Source organism: Strigops habroptila, chromosome 1, assembly GCF_004027225.2.
Source record: "Strigops habroptila isolate Jane chromosome 1, bStrHab1.2.pri, whole genome shotgun sequence".
NCBI lineage: Eukaryota > Metazoa > Chordata > Aves > Psittaciformes > Psittacidae > Strigops > Strigops habroptila.
In genome coordinates, this window is record NC_044277.2 from 100,787,275 (window position 1) to 100,811,811 (window position 24,537).

The window sequence follows — 24,537 nt, forward strand, 5'->3', positions numbered from 1 at the left end:
TCTGAGTCAGCAGTGCTGGCTGGCATCTCACAGGCAAAGCCAAGGATCTCCCTTTCCCCACTCCATCCTCCCTTGCCCAGGACACTAAAAAATAAAAAATTAAAAAATTAAAAAAAAAAACCCAACCAAAAACCAGAAAACAGTGAATATTGGATACAGTTTCTGTTGCCTCGCTCTTCGAGTGATGGAAGAGGCCAAGAGGCCATGCAGTTCAGCAGGTACTGCAAGGATGTCTCCACTTTCTAAGACTCTTCAGCATCCTGCAGAGAAGATGAAGAACTGCTCTATTCTAATTTCCAACAAAAGAAAGGGCATAGCTGAAGTGTCTAATGAAGCAGAAATATGGAGAACTTTATGGAAAAAAATAGGGCTTAGTAAGGGCTTAGGGAGTTGATATTGAAAGTGTTATTATGCATGTAAGTTACTTTGCACTTCTGCTTTTGAAAGTAAGTGAAACAGAATCATCTCATTTTTGCCATGGTGAGACTACATACAGATATTTTTCTACTGTTTAGCAGACAGAGTAGTTAATAACTCGTTATAGTACTTGAGTAACTTGCTCATCTGTCTGAAGATGATTTAACTTACTGTTCTTCAGTTTTATTTTACTGAGGAAAAATAAATATGCAAAACCCGTCAGGAGTCCAAATTATTACACTTATTCAATTGCATGTATTATTGAGTAGGCAGTTTCCTGTAATGAAGTTCTTGGCTTAAGTTTGCAAGGTATATGAAGAAATAGCGCATGTAGCTCAGAATAAGCTGAAACAAGAATTGAAATTGTGCAGTTGAGCAGTTTTAGTGATTTGCCACCTATGTGAGTATATCAGTGCTTGCTAAAGTCTCATAAGAAAAATACATTTAACAGTTAGGAACAGGCTAAGAAGACTCTCTTGAGTCTTGGTCTAATAACACTTGACTCATGACTAGAACTTTTCAGGTGATCCTACATACAAGCAGATATCAAAAGGACTGATTCTAAATATACAAAATATACAGAACGTTCCTCCAGAAGCCTGGTGAAAAAGAAGTGATTCTTAACGGTGTACAGAAAATCTTCCAGTTGAAGTTATTAATGGAAAGCCACTGGAGTTTGTTCTAATCCTTTCTTGTTCTCATTATATTTACAGTTATCCCACCTCTGTCAGAAGTACAGTGCTAGTGTTAGTGGGAGAAAGTTTTTTAGAGGAGGTGCATGAGTTGGTCATATCTGAATCATGGATAAGGAGCTTGGTTCCACAGGAAGCCTGAAGAAAGGAGTAGGAGTTTTGTAGCTAAGATAATTGGGAAGAGTTCTGATGGTAGGTTGAACATGCTGGGGTTTAAGAATAGGAAGGTGGTTAGTGCATTTATCAATACATTTGTGTATTCAGCTAGGAAGAATAGAGCAAACGGCCCTGCAGCATATTCCATATTGAAGCCTGAGACTAACTCAGATTCCGCTTCTGTAAGGTCCAACGGAGAATGGTTTGCTTCGGTTAGCGTGGAGATGTATCATCTTATTGCGAGAGGGCAGGAGGAGAAGATGAGGTATAGAGGTTCTTGTGAAGTGGGGAGGGGTTTAAGTACAGGCAACCATGCCCTTAAGAAAGCAAGCAGCAACTGGCAAATGTGCTTTCCACAGTGGGATTCAACTGACCAATTACCAACATCTACATTTGAATAGCCCTCAATTTTTTTGGTAGGAATACATAGAAATAGGCAATCCTAGAGAACAATGTCTCTTATCTGAAAGGAGACATTTCAAATAGGTCTGATGAGTCATTCCCTCAAAAAGCCGACTTTTGTCCATTGACTGGGAAGGCAGCTTTAGGACAATAGCTGAGATAAAAATACCTATGGCAAGAAATCTCAAGCTCCATGAGAAAAGCTCCATGATGCCCCACTGAACACACACACACACACACACCCCCCCGCTCCCCCAAAACAAAACAACACAAAACAATAAAAAAACCAAACCAAAACAAACCAAAAAACTCAATCCTGATATTGTTGTCATCTTCATAGGAAAGTAGAGAAGAATAACTGAGGAAGTTCAAACAACGCTACCTTCATAGCAGGCTCACGAAAGTCCCATATACCCCAGAAAATAAGGTCCAACCAGTTCACTTCCTGGGCTGTGCTACTGCTAAGCCTGTTAAATCTACCTCTAAAGAGAGATGAATGAAGGATTGAGTAGAAACAAGGCAGAAATAGAAGGACACTGTGTGGTGCTTGGTGACTACCATTGTAGTCTCATGCAAATGACCAACTGTGTGACCACAGTCTCCACATGTAAGTAGATGGAGAGTCTCGTCATGCTTCTCTGCAGCAGATGCCAGGCTGAAGCACTGCTTCCCATACATACTTCTATTGTACGTTCCACAAATTCATAGCCCCATCAGCTGATGAAAAAAGTGTCACACACTGCGTTTCTGCTCTAGTGTCTCTATTCTATGTCTGAATCTATGACATCTATGATTCATACATTCTATGTTTGAATCATAGAATCACAGAATCATAGAATGGTTTGGGTTGGAAGGGACATTAAAGCTCATGTAATTCCAACCACCCTGTTGCCGAGTTGCCAGCCCAGATAAACATAGATCTTATGTAGGCCCCATGTCAGAATGATACCATAAGGAATATAGAGGCACTTGCTATTTATGTGTACCTGAATCTGGTTCTAAAAATCTTCAAAGCAATTCCTTAATTCTTTTTCTTCAGAATTTTACTGGACACTAGAGTATAATATACAGGCAAATTCTATGGTTAATTTAGGATTTCTCTAAAATGTTGTCATTGCCAGTGCAGAGTAATTCAAAGTTAGTGATGTCTTGATCCATGTGTCATCACTAGAAGTAAAGATCTTAGAAACCAGTCAACTGTGCCATTGAGTCCAGCTAGAAGCAAATTCACTCTTACTGCTGTTTTTCTCAGCAAGACTAACAATCTAAAGAAGCAATAAAGACTTACTTTTGTCAGCAAATATAGCAGAATATGCCATGGGAATAGGAACAAAAGAGCATTTTCACAAAATTACCTATGATTACAAAATCATAGATGGTCAGTCCATTATAATTCAGATGACATGATAATAGTCTTTGCAGGAATTTTTTCTGCCATGGTACTACAGACATTAAAAATTTAACTGACTGTAAGTTGTCACAGCTCCAGCTGTCCATGACTGAAGATCACAGCAGCGCAAGACAGACCATCACTCATTTCATGGCAAAAGTTTTACTGCTGTTCATTGTTCATTTTTTAACTGCAGTGACCTGGTGTATCATGCTTGCAATTACACGCAATGCTGACAATTGCAGCTTGGGGCAGGGGAATTATTTTAGTTCATCTTGCCCCAGCAGTAAAACTTATGCAAATGTGTCTACTACACTTTGCATTTGAAAACGGTCATTTAAAAAACCAAACCAAAACCAAAAACCAAAAGCCAAAAGCAAATAAAGAAGTATATAGGGTAAACACTCAGTTCTGATAGCTTCTGCATATACAGTAAAGAAGCTGCCCCTGTTTAGATCAGCTTCTCATCACATATTGTGTACACCATATAGCAGAAGACAAGAGTGGGCTTCTTGAAATGATTTAATGTCAGACAAAAAATGAGAAGTGGAACGGTTTAATGAACTAGCTGTCACAGTAGAAAAAAAGAACTTACAAGTGGAACTGTGTAAATAATTGTGGTCTTTTTTTCCAATAGTTAAAAAACAAAACAAAACAAAACAAAACAAAATAAAAAAAACCCTAATCTTATCCGAGTCAGTATCTTATCCAGTTGCTTGTATGAATTCCATTCCACCTTTCATTTTCTTTTAACTTACATTCCTTGGTTATTAAAGGACTTCCTGGCAATTCTGGAGATTACAAAAGTAATAATCTTGAAAAAAACAGGTAGAAATTATCACAGATATATACTATGGGATGGGAATAGCAGCTCATACACATGTTTTGCAGTTCATGGTGTTTTCAGAGCTGTAGCTGTTAAATTCCAGTACTTTTCCTTACCTTTGTTTCCCATCTGAATGGAAGTCCAGCACATGCTGAGAAGATAACTAAAACTAGATTTATTAGCAGGGCTTGCAAAGGAGATAGGCCTCATTTAAACCGCCAAAATGCTGTGGAATGTATTAGCAGAATGTGTTCATGCTGCCCAAGAAGATAATAGAAATTTCTGCTCCATTACAGCAATTTTTGCATGTTTTCTGAGTCATCTTAACTGACCATTCCCAGGCTGATGATCACCTCACCTAAGTTTTAACTTTCTTAGAGAGTCCATTTAGCTTAAAATGTCCTCCAGCTTCCCTCTTGAGTCAGTAGAGAGAAAGGCCATTCCAGAGAACAATTTATCCCACAAATGTCAGGAACACATAGCAGCTTGAAAGGAATAGCTCTAAGGAAGGACCCACAGCTATTCAGTGGCTACTTAGACATAGTGTATACTAGACAATTGAGGTTAGTTACTAAAATCAAGAGAGACAAATTGCATCCCTGGAGATAAAGCAGTGAATAAGAACTAGTAGGATTTGGGGTTAAGATTTTTAGAAGAGACTGAAGGACAGACGCATATTTATCATGTGTACTGTAGAAAATCCATGGCAGAATACTGCTCTGGTACTGCGTGATGCAGCCATGGCCCTACACACTCCACCAATTTGCTGTGGCTTAGACTATACTATGAGTAACACATGGTATTGAAGAGAAAGGGACAGTATATTAAGGAAAGATTTTCTTGACACTGGGACACATAGGATTACCAAAGACACGGTGATCTCTAATGAAGAATGGTACAGAGACCTCCAGTTTAATGGCAACACAGCTAGATCTAGAAGTAAAAGTTGTAGGATTACACAAGCACAATACTGCCCTGCAGCAAATTATTTCTGCTCCTAAAACCATGATCTCAGCTGAGTTACAATGCCAAATGACTATCCCTGTTCAGATGGCACTAATATGTGCATCTTCATACTATGTCTAGGGTACAACATGGATGGGGTTTTAATCTTTGTTACGAGGAGTCCTTCACAGCTAAAATTATCATTATTATTATACTATTAGTCTTGCCAGGCAGACCAGGTATACATACATATATATATATAGCTTGGCTGCATAGTATAGGGGGAAAAGAAAGAAATATGCTAGAGCATTTTCCAAGAAACAGGAACATACCAGTGGTTCACCCATCAGAGTTTTGTCCTGTGTCCAGCCATGACTAGCAAGAAGCTTTTCCATAGATCATTCCAAAGCAGTTTTTCTGTGACATAGAATCCTTTCTTTCCCCTGTCAAAACCGATCCCGAACTTTTTCAATGACAATGCACTTCCAGGCCTTCAGCTTCACTAATGGAGCTGAATTCACAATAGGCTAGCAACATCCCATTTAGCTTCTGCTGCTCCATTTGAGAACAAGATTCTGTATAGAGCCTGCAGCTTGGTTTATATCTGGATTGTGAAGATTTTGTTAATTCCAGTACTGCTACATTATTATTCACAGTACTCATATCACCTAACTTCAGACCTCTGTAATGACTGCTTTAATAGACAATGAGAGAGAAATAGGCATTTGTTATAGTCTTCTCAATGTAAGATGGATGTCTAAATAAGGCAAGTTTAAGTCCTGTACATATTTGTAAGTGTAAGTGTCTTTTAAGTACTTATTTTGATCTATTGACTGTGAACAGACACACATATTTAATTTGAATTTCTTGACTTGCCTGGCAATGCCACTGCCTTTCAACATTTTTCAGAGGAAGGACAGGAAAAGTGGGACTAGCTAACTAGGACTACAAGTTAAAGATTAATTTGACAGTGAGCCATGAACCACAAAATCACCAATGAGTCCTAATCACTCCTGTTTCTATTCAAGTTCTCTGTGTTCACTATTATCATATCTTGCCTCATTCCAGATTAGTGCATTTTAGGCACTATAAACATTAGATCAGAGGCCCAAACTCACAGAGCACTCAAGGAACTCCCCCACCATTTGAGAGAGCACCAAATTCCGAGGACAAGTCCGGAATATAAAGTTCCAACTGTGGAAAGCAAGACAGGTAATAGGCTGGGAAAAACCTATCATGCCAATCTACAACTGGGGAAATGTTCTACACTTTATCATCAGCTCTCTTTCTACCATGGGATTTCTCTGAGTGGTATATTTCCTGGCTGTGACCCTGAACAATACCAGTTAAAACTGATTAGTGCATCTCAGATCAAGCCAGAAAAATGTGGAAGGCCCTTGGAGTTACAGCTAGGACAGATAGAAGCTTGCCAGGAAGCAGAAGACAGCTCTTTGCCAGTGCATGCACGTGGAAAGCATGAATGTGCAGCCTGCTGAACATCTGCCTGTCTTTTGAGGTCACACAGGCCTAAGTAGATCCACTACAGTTAAGTACATGGACGGCATAAAGAAGAGACTACATATCAAAACATCCCATGATAAAATTCAGAGTTCAGATTTTTTCAGGTAATCCTGACATTTAGCATGACCTAGTCAGTATAACAGAGCCAGATGCCTGAAGTAAGATCTGTCTCATAAAATATAGATGACTACAGTGTAAATACTTATAACTGACATGGTCACCCTTACTCCCGTATATGTCCGTAGAAAAAAAAGTTATCATCTAATCTACTCTGAGGATGAACTGAATTATGTCTTAGGTCTACTTATCAGATATTCAGAGCTATAAATGAGCAAGCTGACTTGCGCATTTGTGGTGTAGATGCATTTGCAGGTTTCAACATTTAATTACATTAATTTCATGATAAGCATACTTGAACCAGGAACCTGCCATTAAGTATCTGAGTAACTCTTGTGCCATTCTTTCCTAATCCCAAGGCTGGGAACATGTCAGCAGAGTCTAGAAAAAAATAAAAATGAAAAAGGATGCATATGGATCAGCAGTGAGCTTTATCAAATCTTATCTGTCAGAACTTCCCTTGAGGACTGTCAGCAGACAGTCAGCAGTCAGCAGACAGCTAGCAGAGGGGTCAGCAGACAGCTAGCAGAGGGGTCAGCAGGAACTGGGGCAGCTGTACACTAAAACAGGGACAAAAACTCAGAAAAGGGAGGTTGTAAACACTAATGTAGACTGGCTACGCTGCCTGGAGAAGTTGAATATGAAGTGATCATTCCTTTCTTTTCTGTCTTTGACTTTCATTATTTCCCTTTATCACTTTAATTCCCACTCCAGAGCGAAGGAGTCAAATTCTGGTTCCTGCTGAGATTTCATTTTCTTCAAATTCTCTTTTTCATTCAGGCTGTAAGTGATAGTCAAACAGGGATGGAGAAATAGGGTCAGCACATGCCTCTTATTTCTTTTCATATAAAGGCTCATGAAGAATTTAAAACATTTAACAGGAAGAAGCCATCATAAAACTCATGGAGAAAAACAAACAGAAAATCTCAAGGCAACCATTGTCTCTGAAGCATTATAGGCATTACACAGCAGCAGAAGGAGAGAAAACAGGGCTGTGAAGAATAAAACAGTAATAAGCATAACATCTGGGCATGAGAGGTAGAGGGGGAGGGAAAGGGGAAAACATCAGAGCCCTGAGAAATCAGGGCTGGATTCTTTCCATAATACAATGCCAACCTTGCTCTTCAAGACCTGTGGTTGCAGTTGCAGAATCAACATTGTGCTTGTGTTGGACCTTACCCAGAAAGGCTCTGGGGAACCATTTAGTTTATGTCTGTGTACACAGATGCGGAACACAGCAAGGGGGCAAAGTTAATGCAGGAGAGTTGAATTATTGCAAAATGTAGGAACCCGTAAGGTGTTCTTCTTTTGACATCAAAGTTCATTTCTCTCCATGCAGTACTAGTAGGCAGAAGAAATATCAGTGCAGAAGACAAGCTCTAAACAGGAGCAGAGATCCTACTATTACCATTAAGGTTTTTTGCATCATGTGGGCACCTTGGAGTAGGATTCATGATCTATAGCATTATTGCTGTAGATGTGATATAAATATAGATCACAAAGATTTTCATGCCCAGATCCAAGTTTTATACATGACTGTTTGACTTTGTGTCACCTGCAACAGAAGAATGTGGAGCTACCTTGCTTCCAGGGTTACTGTAGTTCAGCTAAATTCATGGTGGGTTTTTTTTTTAAGCCACAGTAACTTGAACTTGTGCCTGGGTTTCTACAGACTCCCTAAAACCTGAAAACTCACAATCCCATTTTATACCCTGAAGCCCCTCTGAGGAGAAAGAAATCCCGGGGGAAAAAAAAAATTATATTGAACTGGCCTATGGGAATTTGCTAGCAGAAGTAGTCAAAAAAGGAAGAGGCAGTTTTGCGCTTCTCCATGCTCTTGAATAAACAGAAGTTTACTCACCAGCCAGGAGGGATTTCTTCCTTCTTTCAGCTGTTTCTGACAAGCAAGGGAGTTATTTTCAATGTTTCTCTTTCTTTGAAGGAAACAGGCTAATAATGTATTTCTCCACTATCTGCCATCATTAGTAAGTCTTCGTGCTACAGATGAACAACAAAAACCCCAAATGTTGGGCAATTTTCACTTCTCCCAAGCGAAAAATAGCTTGTCTGCAGCAGGTGAAAATTGAGAGGAATCAACACACTGCACATATGACTGCTTAATTTATGAGCAGTTACTACCTCTTCAGAGAGTTTTGTAATGAAACTTCTCCAGACAATACTTGATAACCTGAAAGCCAGGTTCAGCTGTGGTAAAAAATGAATAGACAAGGAGCAAAAGTGCTTTTGATGTTTTCCAAAATACTGTATAGGAATACACATGTGAATCCACCACATGTGGAGTATCCCATGTTGATACACCTCTTATTAGCAGGCAGCAACAAGGTATCATTCAAAACAAATAGGGCAAGTAGTATAAGAATGTGGTAAAGCTCTGTTGATGTCCCATCCTTTAACTATGGAGGTAAGGCTTTGTTGGGAATAAGGGTGGCAGGATATGGCTTGAAGTAAGTACCGTGTAGTGAAACGTGAGTTTGGAAGACCAGAACGTAATGGGATAGAATAGAATGTTATAGTTCCAGAGATGAAATTAAATATATGTAAAAACTGTCTACAGTAATCTGAAAAAAGGTAGAGAGAAAGGGCAAAAAACAGAATTCATGAAATAAAATGTCTTTTGAACCAGAAATATGCCAGAATTCTTCATTGGAAAATAAATGTCTTTGAGGGGATGTGACTTTTTTACCCAAAGCCACATAAACTATGCAACTTACTGCACCAGGATGTGAACAACTAAAAGATGCATAGTGGTCCTGGGACAATAGAATAAAGAGCAGCTGAGTTCTGCTGCTGAGCTAGCGCTTGAAAAGATTCGCTCCCTGCCTGCCTGAGTGCCTGATACATCTTAATCACATTCAGATGCAAAAGCCTTTCCAATGGTTCTGGACCTCCTTTATGCCTGAGCTGTGCTTTTTAAACGTGGAACAGGCAGAGGGGAGGAGTTCGATATGAATAGTCCCCCAACTACCAGGGTTATTCTGGATTTGACTGAAGAAGTAGCTGGTGAAATAGTCTCTTTTGACCTGGGAAAATCTGTGAATTCTTGAATTAAAATAATAGTCCTTGCATAATCATAAGAAGTAGAGATCATGATCGGTTTCTGACATCATTCTGGGGGTAGGGGAGGAGAAAAATTTTTTTCCTCCTTTTTTCCCTTGCTTATGCCACTTCTGGACCAGGGAAGAATTGGGAAGTTCTTCTGTACTGTGTAGAGAGGGTCTCAAAAACACATCATTGGGGCTGAAATGAACTGCCTGCAGTACATGATTTCTTCAGTTCCACTAAACCACACAGTTCAGTTGCCCAAAGCTGGGAAGCAGCTAGAATACAGGAATGGCTTGCTTCAGAGGATGCTCTGGTAACACAGATATCTGCATCCTGCCCTCCCTAGCTTCTAGGTTAAAATATGTGGTGAAGAAAAGGGGAGAGAAATCTCTCCTTTTTTAGCATACACACAATGTGTTCTATCTGCTTTTCTCTGCAGTTTTACCAATTCTAGTCACAATGGAAGCAGCTTGGACAGGACTCAGAAAGCAGACCCTGATTTACAATTAGTTTCTTTGTAATTCTTTGCCTTTCTCTCACTGGTGTTGGCCATAGGCAGCTCCTGCTGCAGTCAGTGGGAAATGAGGCAGAATATTAAATTATTAATTTCTTCTTTGCTTCCTGCCTCAGTTTCTTATCTTAGCCATAGCACAATTATTCTTCATCAAGGTATGGTCATCACAATGCTAATCCCCGTAAACATCTTCAGATCATGTGAGAGAGGCACAAATATTACTGACCTGAGGAGGGAATGAGCTGTTACAGCGCAGACCAATGATGCACTTGCCTAGTCTTATGTCCAGTCCCCAAAAGCTGTTGCCACCTGCTCCAGCAGAAGACACAAACGCTATCAAGGCCTATTCAGGCATACTGTTTCTTTTTTCTCTTTTCTTTTTTCTTTTTTGGATTAATTTTATAGACATATATCACTGTGTCACCTAAAGCACAGAAGCAAATTCCTGACCTCTGGTAATAACCAGCAATTGTTCTGGTACATACCCATTGATTGATTTTTTGTCCTTATAATGTTTCTCTAAGCTCATTCAGCTACAGTGATTGCACCTCTTACCGTAAGAGGTTTGCACTGTTTGCACTGAGATTGCCGAAAACCCCTGCAGACATGACAGGAAATGTTTAGAAACCATCAGTTCAATGTACACTGTCTATTGCAAGCTGAAACTCACCTGGAGAAGAGTCATTGAGAGGATTCAGGGCAGCTGCCCTCCGTATCTTCTCCAGACAAGTCTCCTGCTCCTTTTTAATGATGCAGTTGGAATGGGTTGCTGTAACCTGAAATGTGGGGAAAAATGTGGAAAAAGAACAATTACAAACTTCAGATTGTTAGTGAGTTTATCAGGCAACAACAGTAAGTTTTGAGGTCCCATTTCAAAAAGAAAAAGAAATGAGAACATTCTTAAAAGATGAGAAAAAAATGCAACAATTATTTATTTATCTTATTTTACTCCTCAGAAGGCTTAAGGCCAAACTGTGGAGTTATAATTCGTACAAATTGTTTGGGCTTTTTATGTTCTTCTCCCTTTCAAAGAGTAATTTCTAATGTGTTTGCTTTATTTTATTGTATTCCTTCACCATATAAAGCTGAAGCAAAGGTACCTCTAAATAGAGAAATAACTAAAAGAGGAATTGGAAATCAACTGAGGCTCAGTTTGATCTTGCACCAGATTCTCATGAATCTTGCACAATTCATTAACGTCACCCAGGACTCAAAACTACAGGAAAAGCTCTTTCTCTCAGTCTTTCACCCTGTCCATTCCTTAATGTTTCCTTCTTGCTTTATTCCCAGTGAATACAAGGCAATTTGCTTGCCAAAAGAGAATGTAATGCCAATTAAACTGAGGTGGCTTGATCCAAACATTTTCTTTTCTTTCCATTTTTTTTTTTTTTCCACCTAAAGCAGCCCACCATAAGAAGGAGGAAAAAAAAGAAAAAGTGGGGAAGAAAAATAAAAGTTATAAGAGGAACATTGCAACCAACAGAATGCAGGCAATCCCAAAGAGGTAATAAAAAAAGAATGTGATCCATTCCCAGAAATCAATACAAGATTTCATTCCTATTGCAGACAGTGGCCAGGGAATATCAATTCAAGGGAATATCAATTCAAGGGCAATACTATCTCAGGTTTCATTAGATCATTTTATAGGGGCACTACTAAGGTTCAAATTGCACTCTGTGAAAAGCACCATGAAAATCAGTGCACAGGTTGAAGAGGAAATAGGTCACTCTGGTGCACTGAAGCAATTTTTGTCTTCATATTTCGTGTTTTCCATCCCATATTTCCAATCCCATTTCCTTTGCTCTTGACAATGGAGAACTACAGAGGAAGCGGAGTGTACCTGTCAAGTGGTCTGTTTTCCCTTTCGTGCTAAGTAGGAACAAGAAAACAGGGAAAACAATACTTGAATTCAATCTTCCTCAGTTAATTTTCAAGCCCCATCTGCACTGCTCAACTTTACTTCCCTCACATCCCAATAAAGGGAATGGAGTGAACAGTTTGGGTCATTAACGCATTGAACTGCCACCACACACCCAATACACACTTCAAGTAAATCTCAAGGCATGCATAATCCGTTTGGTGGAGCTTGTGTTGCACTTTTTTGTGTGATAGGAGATACTGAGCCATTGTATACTTCTGACTTTGTAATAGTACAAGCCACCACCCCTATATCAAAGATAGGAAGGGTTTCCTAATGAACCTCTACTGGAAAGCTTTACTCACCATTTGTATGAACTGATAATGCTACACAGTTTCATCTCCAAGATCCCAGTGATGAATTTCAGCTATTTTCCCCATGGGATACACCAGGCATAACCATATTAGATTTGTTTATCTTCAAAACAAACATTGTTCTGTTCTAAGGGCTCCCAAGAGCCTGGAAAATATATATCGTCACAGATCTCTAGGATCTCCCAAGAACATAAAGGCTTTTGCTACATCATCCCTTAAACCCTGATGAAGATTGGGAAAATTGCATTGGCTGACATTCAAGTTCTTAGAATATCTTTTAAAAAGATAAAAGAGAAATAACAAGTAAGTAAGGGTTCTGCTGCTGGCACTGGTTCACTCTCCACAGTTGCTCATATCTGAAAGGATTGTCCAGGGATTGTCTTACTACATGAATATGACAATTTCTACACAGTTCAGCATATGCAGATTAGGAAAGCTGTCATTTAGTAGTAGTAATAAGAATAGAAAAACCCCAAATATTGTCTATGCAAGTGGGATATGAATAAAAAAAGGTAAAGCTTCTTCACACATTTATTGTTAACCTGAAGAACTCTTTTCAGCCTGATATTGTGTATGTATGTTAAATGTTACAGGAGTTTGAAACATATATATATATGTATGTATTTATGCAAAATCTATCAAAGGATACTAACCACTAAGAAACTCACCTTGCCCAGATTTTTATGTCCTACAGGGTAATCATAGACCTTTGAGAGGAAGGTTTAGATTCAGTCTATAGTGAAAAGACAAAAGAGTGTCATTTATCATTCCTATTTTTGGTGTCTTCTTTAGCAGAGGTAAAGCAAAACCAGGACTTGATTCACTATAAGGAAAGCCTAAGGTTAAAAGCTGATTTTATTGTTTTTCCTTGTAGGCAGGCACATCTAGTCACATGTCTCTGACTAAACTGACTAAATTTAGTCAATTGTGTCTGAGCAAGCCTGGGTCAGGATATATTTGAAGTGCAGAGTGCTGGGCACAGAGAGAGCACTACAGCAGTGTGCTTCACCTGTCCCTGTAGCCTTACTTAAGCTTTCACTATTGCCAGAATATTTTGATGTGACTTCCCATAACCATTTTTATGCCATTTTGTAGAAGTTTTCACCAACAGATTTTTTAAAAAAAGATAAATATCAGGGAACACAGAAACTGAAACACAAAGCAAAGAAAGGGAAGAAACATTAACCTCAGAGCCAGAGGAAAGAGTAGAAGCTGCCTGTCATCTCCACTAATAAGGAGCTGCATCTGAGAAAATAAAACCAAGTTTGGCGTGTTAATAACAAAAAGTTTCTCTGTTGAATGCAGAGATGATTTAATGCTATCATGTTTTCCTGAAAGGATCCACATGTTTAATGTTTCTCCATTAACTATGCACTGGTAGAGCCTTTAATTTGTTGAGTCAGTCTTCAACAACTGAACAGAAGAGCACATTTCAAATGGAAGTGTAAGCTTGAACTTCATGGCCTCCTGATTTCATTTCTTTTGCCTCGAGGACATTTGCAATTTCCCGAGTTCAGCAGAGACACTCTGGTTTCAGTTTCCCAGAAGATACCAGTGATATGTGCAGTTAAAGAATATTTTGACACATACTAGAAAAATCAAGAAACCAAGTGAATAGTGCATGAAATTCAACTTTTTTAAAAAAATTATTACTCTCCATGGAGTGAAGGAGTTTGACTCACACCAGGCATATATTTGTATAGGTACAAATAGAGTAAATACAATCAATGTCTGTTTAGTTCTGAGAGAACACAGCCAGCTACCACACTCCAGATGTACAACAAATTAAGAGGGTTTGTTTTTCTTGATTTGTTTTTACTAAGGTGGCCACCACTAAAATAAACTGGCATCTGCTGCGTGCAACTTGTAGCATTTAACTTTTTGTTGTTCCCGTGACATTTTGGTAGTAGTAAGACCAATCACGTTATTATGTTACAGCCTACACATTCTCTCAAGGTGCTGCTTTAATGTGAACTGTTCCATTAAGAAAGCCATTGTTAGTACATAAAACTGAGCAGAGAACCAGGTGAACACGCCTGTGCTACTTCCAGACCTGCCTTAGTTATATGTGAAATCAGATTAGCAAGCTCCAGAGTCATGTGTTTAAGCAAGGAATTGCCCAAATATATGGATGCTCCAGGGAAGTAACCATGTGGGAGGAATTGCGCAGATCAGAAAAGTTCCACATGCTTCCCTGGTCATGGAAATAAAGACATGTTGCCAGCTTATTTCAGCAGAAAATTTAGATAAGCTTGTTTTCTTCTTGTTTTGGTTCAAGTATATCAGATACTGGGAACAAGGTAACTTTGAGGACAACTTCTTTCTTTCCCCAAGATTTCTATACTGGAAAGACAACAACACAAGCTGTTTGATTTCATGCATAAAGATCTACAGAGCACAGAAATAGCTCTGCACCTCTTCCCCGCAAGTAGCACAAACTGTGTCTCACATTAATGTGTGGTACAAGCCAGTGACATTGTGTTTTGCACAAAGCAAGGCTGTGAGTAGACAGCAGAGAGAGCAGGACTGGATCACATTAGGAAGGAGCATTCCTAACCGCTTGCACTAAGGAACAAAGGATATGAACTTAAACGGAACATTGTGCTTATGTAACTGCCCTCACTTATGCACTGTGTCTATGACACTAACATACAGCTGAATCCAAAGTGAGCAGGTCAGAAGTCTATGCACAAAAGTCTAGACCATTTGATGTGCCTTAGGGTATCATACTTGACCTCCAGTTGGTGCTGCTTGCATAGGCTTTTATGTTTGCTCTTTGTCAGGATATTTTGGACACTGTAGGGTATCTCTAATGGCAAGACATTTACGGTTTACCACTTAAATCATTTCGTCAGTTATAGCAAGTAGACAAAGTTCTTCTCAGAGATAAAACAGGACATTTTCTATGAATGGGACATTATCCTTATTCCATGTTCATAGTCACTGATAAAGACTTGTGCATAGGAAAGGTGGTTGGGTGTCTGGAAGGATTTGGAGTTTTTTAACACATCAAAGCTGGGTATTGAAAGAGGTCTCAGTGTTATCCAGACTAATTATCTTGTGGGCCAACAGTGCAGAGCAGTATAGCCAAAAAACCTGAACTGTCTTTGACTACATTCAGTTATTCAAAAAATACTGTTCTTCTCATTTTATTCTCTGTAAGAATATTCACAATTGCTTTAAAATGTGAGTTCACTCTACAACCTAGTAAGAAAAGTCACCAGTATTCTTGAGAAACTCCAGGATCGATGTACTTTGAAGTGATAGTAAAGATGTGATAACGAACTTTGCAATTCACTTGGCATTTTCATTTCTACAAAGACCTGATCAAATATGACAATTCAGTACCATTAGCTGTTATTTCCTCTTCTGTATTTCTATATTATGACTGTAAAGTCCTGATTTCTTTTTTTTTTTTTTTTTTTTTTGCAAAATGAATGAGAATATTTCCACTCCATTCAAGATATATTATATCAGGCACCATGACAATAAAGACAGGGGTAAAGAAATACAGATAAGAAAAAGCAAAGAAACAACAACAAAACCCTTCATTAAATCCCTCATGGACAATATTTTTAACAACAGAGAGAAGAAATAGCGTCTGATTCACTTTTTGTCTAAGTGTTGTCTCTAAAGTAATACAAGACAGGAGTTTAATCTGCTAGATATATTAGTTGACTCCATGCTGAATTACACTTTTTACTAATTCTATTATGACTTTCAGTTGTAAAAAGCTAGCCCAAAACACGACACATTATTATGTGAGCACTACCGAAAGAAGCTTACTTTGTCATGGAAACAACATTACTAGATTTAATCCCTCTCCTTATCAAGTAACGATTCAACTGGTCAAACAAGGGCCAAGAGTTGGAAAATGTTATGTTAAAAATAGAGGTGTTTGAGAAGGAGCTCTGATTATCTGGATTTTGCAGAACTGATTTACATCATTACTGGTACCCACAACACTGCCTTGGCAGTCGAACAAATTGTTGTCTCCAGGAAGGCCTTACGTTGTTACTTAATTGCGTTTTTGTCTGCCTGTATAAATGGCACCCAAACTACTGTGATTTCAAAACACTTCAGACTAAGTGAAAGGGTAAAGTGATTAGAAACTTATTCAAACCAAGGCACAATTGTACAATCTGCAGCACAGCCTTGACACCATGCTTTAAGCAAATTATGCAGACAAACCCCCCACAAACAAACCCCCCACAAACAGAGCACACTGCCAAAAATGGCATTGATCCCTTTCAAACTGGCTTACATGACTTTAAGATATGGTTACCTTCTACCACTGGTGGCTCCTGGAGAGATGCATGTCTCACTGCAGATTAGAAAATAGCAGCAGCTTAATCAGCAGTTCCCTTCACTCAGTGGATACCTTCTGAAGTGGTAACTCTGGACAAAAGATGTGTTACGCAACATGGGATAAACCTACTTTGAGTTTGCCTTAACTGGCTTTTTATCTTAGAGATCAGTTGAAAAACGCCTCCTTGAGCATGGTGGGGCATGCTCAGTATAGTTGATGACTTCCACAAGAACTGATTTCTTGAGTTTAATCAGCATATATCTTTATCCTATCTCTAACAGCGGGCAATACCAAACAATGTTTCTCAAAACCTTGTACTGGCTGCAACCACTCATTTGAAAAGTGCTTAAAAATCTTGTTTGACATACTGTGCTTGAGATTAAACTAATTCTGATTGCTGACTGTATTTCATAAAATGGCTTTCTCCCTTTGTTCCTACGAATTTCTCCTCCAATGATAAAAGATAATACGACTCTAAATAACACACAGAAACCCAAAGTGACAGAATGGTTTTGGTTGGAAAGGACCTTAAAGCTCATCTAGTTCCAACTCCACTACCACTGGCAGGGACACTTTCCACTCGACCAAGTTGCTCCAAGCCCCGTCCAACCTGGCCTTGAACACTGCCAGGGATGCGGCAGCCACAGGTTCTCTGAACAACCTGTTCCGATGTCTCACCACCTTCACAGTAAAGAACTTCTTCCTAATATCTCATCTAAATCCACCCTCTTTCAGTTTGCCCCCATCCTATCCCTACATGCCCTTGTAAAAAGTAAGTTCCTCTCCAGATTTCTTGCTAGATGTCTTCCTCCTTCATTCCTAGGAGGTCAACCTAGGCCTGAAAAGCTGACAGTCTCCTAACATTTAAAGCTTCGGTCCCTCATACACCTTTGTCTTCATCCAGACATCCTTGTCTCTGGTGGTTGTGAGATTATGGCAACTATCTGACATGCGTCTTTCACACAGAATCATGGAATCACAGGATAATTCAGGTTGGAAATGATTTCTAGAAGACTTCAGCTCAACCTCCCACTCCAAACAGGGTCAGCAATGGGATAACACTAGGTTTCTCAGGGCTTTTTCCATCTGAGTTTTTAAAAACTCTGAGAATGGAGACTTCACAACTTCTGCGCAACTTACTCCAATGCTCACCTATCCTTAGGATAAAAAGGCCTCTCTTTACAATGATCCTCCCATGCTTCAACTTATGCCAATAGTCCATTGTTTTCCTGCCATGCACCATAATGAAAAGCCTGGCTCTTTCTTCTTGATGATCTCCTCATAGATAGTGTAAGGCTGCCACAAGATTGCCCCCAAAGTTTCTCTCCTTCCACCAGCCAAACAAGCCTATTTTCCTTACAGGCCATCTTGGTGTTCGCTCTCTGAACTTGCTACAGTTTATTAACATCTTTAATATACTGAGGAGCCTAAAACTGGATGCAATATTCTAGAAGTGTTTCAACAAGTGCTGAGTGGAGGGGGATAATCACTTCTTGTATCTACTGGCTATCATCTTGTTAATACAGCTCAGGACACTGCTGGCCTTAATCTGCTTTCCTCAGGACCTATGTAAAGCATGAAGAGTCAAGGCTACCAACTAGCATTGCATGGTTTATCACAGTAAAAAAAAAAACAAAAAACTCTTGATGAGTTTCACTGTGCAAAGACTGAAGAAATCTGTGCTTAACGTAAGACTTCTCTCACCATAGGGACATTGGGAAACAGAGACGATTTTAGGAGTTCTGCATTTGTCGTGCTGTCAGATGCCACATTCATTTGCAAGGCAAGTTCTTGTTATTACTTGTTATTATTTGCCCATTTATACTTCATTACATTTAAACAAAACCTTGAAGAGAAAAGATCTTAGACAGGGAATTTGTTTTGTTCAGGCTCCCAGCAAGTTCAATAGAAACCCCATCTGAGTCACACTTGGAACAGAAATGCATGATGAACAGCTACAGGAGGCTGCAGGAACACTTTCTCCACACACACACACACATACATACCCTACCCAAGGGAGAAAGCTTTAATTAATCTACTAATTAAATTAAAGCTATTTGCCCTCAACTATCACACACATTACTCCCTTTCACTCCTCCCCACAGGCAGCTCCAGCAAGTGCGTAGTGCTACAGCTCTCACTCTAATATTCCCCAAAGAGACTTTGGGACTGGGGAGAATATTGAAGAAGGGAGGAAAGGAGCTCATTACAATAGTGGCAATGGGAACTGCTCAAGCTCGTTCTCAATTTCCCTCCTTTCTCCTTTCAGTGCTAGGAGACATTGTGTTAGATATTGTGCCAAAGTGGAGAGAAAAAAACCAAATCCACAACCAAATAAACCCACTCAAATCCCACAAGGAATCAAATCTTTGCACAAAAGACTGTGCCTAGAGTAGTTTTCTCAACAAAAACTTCTCCTTCCTGTTTCTGGAGGGGTTTGCCCCTATTTAACTGTAAAAACTCAAGGAGGGGAATAAAGTACATATTCATGAAGGAAATAAAGGAGCAGACTGAATAGTGTGTCACAGCACCAACGCAGTGAGATGAGCTAGTGTGAAGTTCAGCAGACGGGATTAGAAAGGAAGAGAGGCAATGTAAGAAAACTTCCTAATGATCATCAGTGAGGCCATACACAGAAAAAAATGAAAACAACAACAAGAAGTTACCAGAGAAAGACAAGAGTCATTTCAAGAGGCATTTATGAGCAGTTTTGGTGGCCTTGGATACTGCGTGGGAGGAAAGTACAGCAGTGACTGTTAGGAGAGTGCTGACAGAGCCACGGCGCATGAGCTGCCTTGTTCCTTTGATGTCCAACTTATGACCGTGAAGAGTACAATGTAGCTGTGCTTTCCCATGTGTTGGCTACGTTCACAGCCATTTAACACTTATACAAATACAAAATACAATATAAAATGTTGCATTGATCAATCGCGGAACTGAGGTGTCATTCAAGTAATGCAGTTCAGGGATTACTTGGAAAGTGTTTACTCTGCTTAAAGATGTCATTGTGAACTATTTCACTATTTTGGAATCAAAATTTTAAAAGGTGATGCAATCTGCCCAGTGGGGAAATAAAAAAAAGGAAAATAAAAGTCTAGATATATGAACATACTTGAGCAGGACGAAACAAGATATTGAAACAACTGAGTTTTCAACATGGTAGAAAATTCCAAAATTTTCCTGTATAAAGTTATTAACAACTGCAATTCTTCAGTCTGGGCTTATATCACAGTGAATGATACTAATGCTACTTTTATTAGGTGATCTAACAAAATAGGGTTCCCATTCCTATGATTGTCTGCCTAATGATAGGTAACATCTCTGTATTTAGGACTGCATCAATTCTGCACTGCTGAGAAACATCTCTCTCTCACAGCCAGTTAATGTTTTGGACACCCAATGTTAGTCAATATTTACGGTCTAAGTTATCTGAGTGAAAAACATTGTATGGTGAAAGACTTCCAGTGTCAGTGTTTGTTTCTAGCTGTGGATATTGCACTAATGAATCCCATCCCCACCCTACTCCTTGGAAACTGTGCATTGTTTTTCCAACTCAAGCACCCCAGATTTTATAGGCCAGCAGAAGTATTGCACTGTCATTGCGCACATGATTGAACTATGGCTGATCGCACCAGTATTTAAATATTGGGCAAGAGCTCTTTAACAGTAACATTTAAAAGTAATTCTCAGAAAACATAATCTCTGGGAATATGCAGTTATATCATGACAGTGAATAGCTAAATTCTGGGTAGGCAAATCATCACCAAAGGGGTTATCAGCTCCACCAGCACAATTCCCTCCACTGATGCAGCAGACGGTATTTTGTACTTTTGTGATTCATAGTAACTTAGCCACATGCAACATTTCTGTCTTGGGCATTTATAAGCTTTGAAATTATATCTGTTTAAAGAGGCACTATATATCACTAAATGTTAAGAAGCCGCATTACGTGTTGTATAGTATTTGTCTCATTAAAGGAATCAACTTCTCAACTAATGTATATTGACAAATAATAACTTACAATAGGAGATTTGGCCTTTGTCTTTAACCCTAATACCTATATTTTCAGAACCTGAGAAAATACAGCTCTGAACTAGGACCATGCCTTGTGGTTTGAATGCAGTTCAAATGTGCCCCAATTCAAAAATATGCAGTGACCAGGTGATGGAGTATGATTTTGGAGCTCAATCTCCATTCCTTATATTTCAAAGAACAAATTAAAACTTATTGCTTTCATATACAAAAGAAACGCACATACCCAACCTCACTATCAGTAGGGACCCATGTATTAGCCACAGTAAAACCACAACAGGCAGACAGCAATAATTGACTTTTTCACAGGATTTTGAGAGGTACGGAAACACAATCACACCCAATTCCTTTCTTAAATCACAAGAGCTGAACTCTAGAACATCTTAAACGAGGTGTGACATGTAGTGGGATTTTGTGTTTGCACATTATAAAAAATGCAGACCTACCAACCTAACTAAATACATTTCCTAAGGAGTTGAGAGCAGCAGCTGTAGGAAAGGAGAGACAGAGATAGGAACCAGCAAGGTGTGATGAAATCTCCAGTCTACATCACACACTGGGCGGAATATGCAGCAATGTTACGTACTAATGGTGGGCCAGCTACAGCCTTTATACACCCCAGAATATCTTTCCTGTTAGAAAAAAACTCTGCATAACCCTTCTGTCTGTTTTTTTTTTCACATTGCTCATAGGATAGGACCCCCAAAAGTTGAGATGATGTTTTGGATAGGTAACACACTGTGCAAGAGGTTTGGGCATTGAGCAATGTATCTAACATCAGTTCTAGCTGCAAGTGTGTTAGACATATATCTCCCTCTTTCTCCTTCCCAAAGTTTTCTCTTCTTTTTTTTTCTTTCTTAACATTGTATGTGCTAATATTATTATTTACTAGTTGCTGTATCAAGAATATTCTGCCTTTATAAACTCTAACTCAAGTTCTTATGAACCATGCTGTAAGAATGCTGCCACCTCCTGCAAAAAGTGAGATACCTATCCCTGCAAGATTCCTTATCCAAATGCTTCATGTGGCTTGAGGATAAATAAACTGCACAGAGACTGCCCATGAGACAATCATGCAGACAGGACATAGGTGGGACCCAGTCCCTGCTCTGCTCACTGCTCTGCTAGCAACATAAAACACATAAAACATAGAATGCTGCAATGAATTTCTCACATATGCACTGTTCATGAGGTATTCTTAGAAAATCCTACCAGTGACTACACTATACTTCATGAGCTGAATCTCAAGGAGGTTTCAAGAAATTCAGAAATAAGATGTGTTACAAAATAACTGCAAAATTACTAGAAAACAAAACATCAAAACACAGTGCCAGATTGCATACCCTATCTCAAATTCCTATTTCACTTCTACAACACTGCAGGGTATGATTTGATTTAAGGAGGGACAACATGCAGTGATAGAGATGGTCTTCTTCTAAGAACAGATCGCCTCCTTAGAGGGTGACTTAATTCCAAATAAACCAGGACTTGGATGCATTTCAGACCCTGACAGATAAGCCACAGGTCTCACTTTCAGAGTCTTGTCATGACCCAGATTCTGCTCCAGAATTTTCTGCTCTACTGCTATACAGAAATGTGCTCAGATAAGGGACATCTCTCTGAATAAGGACAGATTCAGGATGCATTTTATTATCCTCATGATACATCTCCTGTTGTTCTCAGCGGGCATCTAAAGTGTTAAGCCAGTCACCTGGGTTGGTAAGTACAAAGGCATTCTTGATGTAGAGCTTGGTGGCACAGGGGATCTGTCCGAGGGTAATAGATGCTTCAGCTGTGCTGTTTTGCAGCTGACTGCAATGTGCAGACATTTAGGACTTTTGCATATTTAAACAAGAGTCAATTTTTCAGTGTCATAAAAAAAGAAAAAGAAAGAAAGGTCTTTAAAGTCCAAACATACATGGTTACTACTCTACACTAAAGAAAGTGCTGGCCCATACATTCAAGTCTCTCTTCCCAAATTTAGTTTGCTAGATGGGTGGAAGTATCAATAAATTGGCATCCTGGAGAAAGATGTAAGGGTTCTGCTGCAGTATTTGTGCATGCCATGTTTAATAAGGTCGTTATATATTGACTAAGAGGGCCTAATGTTTTGTATTTGGGCTTGAAAATGCTGGATCCTATTTCATCTGTGCTAATGACCACCTCACAAGTTCACTGATACCTGCTTCTGAAATCTTTAGCCATCCTAGATTCCCACAGGTCCTTATGTGTTTTGGCACAGTATGCATCTCAGCATACATAGAGGCAGAAACTAAATTTTGCCTCTATAGTTAACAATGTTGGGTGGTGAAAGCCACGCAATACATGCCACGCAGCCTCAGAAAACGTGCCTTGCTTTGCATGATAGTCATGAGCTCTTGCTTGGGTCTTTTCCTTGACTGTTGTTCTCAGTAAGCCAAAAGCCTCAGAAAAGGTTTTTGCTCAGGTTCAGATGAATTTTCCCACATTAATGCCTGCCCAGGACCTTAAGTTGCCACAATTTCTCAGTTTTTAACCTTAACAGCTTCATTTCCAGCTTCCTACTCACATCCAGAAGTTAATTTATCTTCTGCTAGTATATTTCCAGTCACAAAAAGAAAACTAGAAAACTAATTTCTGCCATGTATACTGTTTTTACTTCTCCAGAAGTTCAGACCCTTATCGCCCATCCTACAGCCATGTATATGGGCAATGGAATAAAGACATGCAAAGCATTTCCTCCTCTCCACCAATTTCTGAATTGTAGTATAACAAAAAAAAAAAAAAAAAGAAATATAGCTCTGAAGCCCTTGAAATGGTTACATTGAATTGCAGTAATCTTTAAATTTGTTTCAGTTTGAAGTTAATAGAAATAAGGTGGTTTCATTTTACACAGAAAAAGTCAGAAATAGGGGCAGCTGTTTCAGACTGGTCTGGTTTTTCTGTTATCAGAAGAAAACATTAAAACACATGTAAATACTGTATGTCTAATACATACTTTAGAGTGAGAAAAAGAAGAGATTCCTCTGCCATGACAGCAAACTGCTGTCATGCCTAAGGTAAACAAAGATTTGAAAACAAAGTTGGTGAAACCTATTTTATGTTATTCCTCATGGGTTATTCTGGGTGACACCAATATACATTAATATCATTTATTTGATCCTCAGCATTACTATGTTTGGAATTTCTACGTTACACTTTTGACAACAGATATATATATATTTCACGTGTTCACATATGAGGAAAAAACCCAAACCCGAACAGGAATAAAAACTCCTGTCCCAAAATGCAAACAATCATTACTGAAAGCAGAATTTTCTCTAGACTAATGTTATTCATACATTTCCATTCCCTATCACTTTCCATTTGTTTTTTGTTACATTACATTAAATGGGATTTTATTCTTCCACAGGTTTAATGGTCTTATCTTACAATGGCTTCTGCCATGTTCTGCAGTTGTTTGGTGTTCGGTTTTTTTCCCAAAGCCATGAACAAAGCTGGAATATTGCCACTTCATATTGCTCAACATCCAAAAGCCTCCCTTCATAAGCAGTGCCGTGCAGTGGGAGCTGACCTCAGTACAAGATGACATGCCCCTCAAATATTAATTCTTATCCACAGGGTGTTATTTTGGATTTCATTAACAGAGATAGAGGAAAGATCCATGGAAACGAAAGAGAAAAGAAGTAGAATTTCCATCTTTGTGTCCCATAATTAAATATCTGCAGAACTAATGTTGTGACCAATAGGTTACACTGTGAAAACTCAAGCAAAATAAACCTTATCATTCCTGGTCCTGGTCGACTCCCTAAATTCACAGAAAAATCCCTAAAAGATTAAAATGCAGCTAGTAAACAGTTGGATAAATAGAACACATAAGCTCCTTGAAGTGGAGACGGAATGTCATTGCAAACATGAAGGCATTCATCAGATGAAGATTAA

At 39.0% G+C, this 24,537-nt stretch overlaps 1 protein-coding gene across 7 annotated transcripts in view; it reads right to left on the minus strand.

Moving 5' to 3' along the window:
• The window catches only part of ADCYAP1R1 (ADCYAP receptor type I), a 144,080-nt gene that overhangs the window by 77,707 nt on the left and 41,836 nt on the right, over positions 1-24,537 (minus strand). For 6 of the 7 annotated variants that reach the window (XM_030487384.1, XM_030487398.1, XM_030487376.1 and 3 more), the window contains one exon: positions 10,714-10,819. In XM_030487384.1, the coding sequence (XP_030343244.1) occupies positions 10,714-10,819 (106 nt within the window). Of the gene's footprint in view, positions 1-10,713; positions 10,820-12,943; positions 13,009-24,537 lie in introns of all 7 variants that reach the window. The other variant, XM_030487407.1, reaches the window with a different exon arrangement.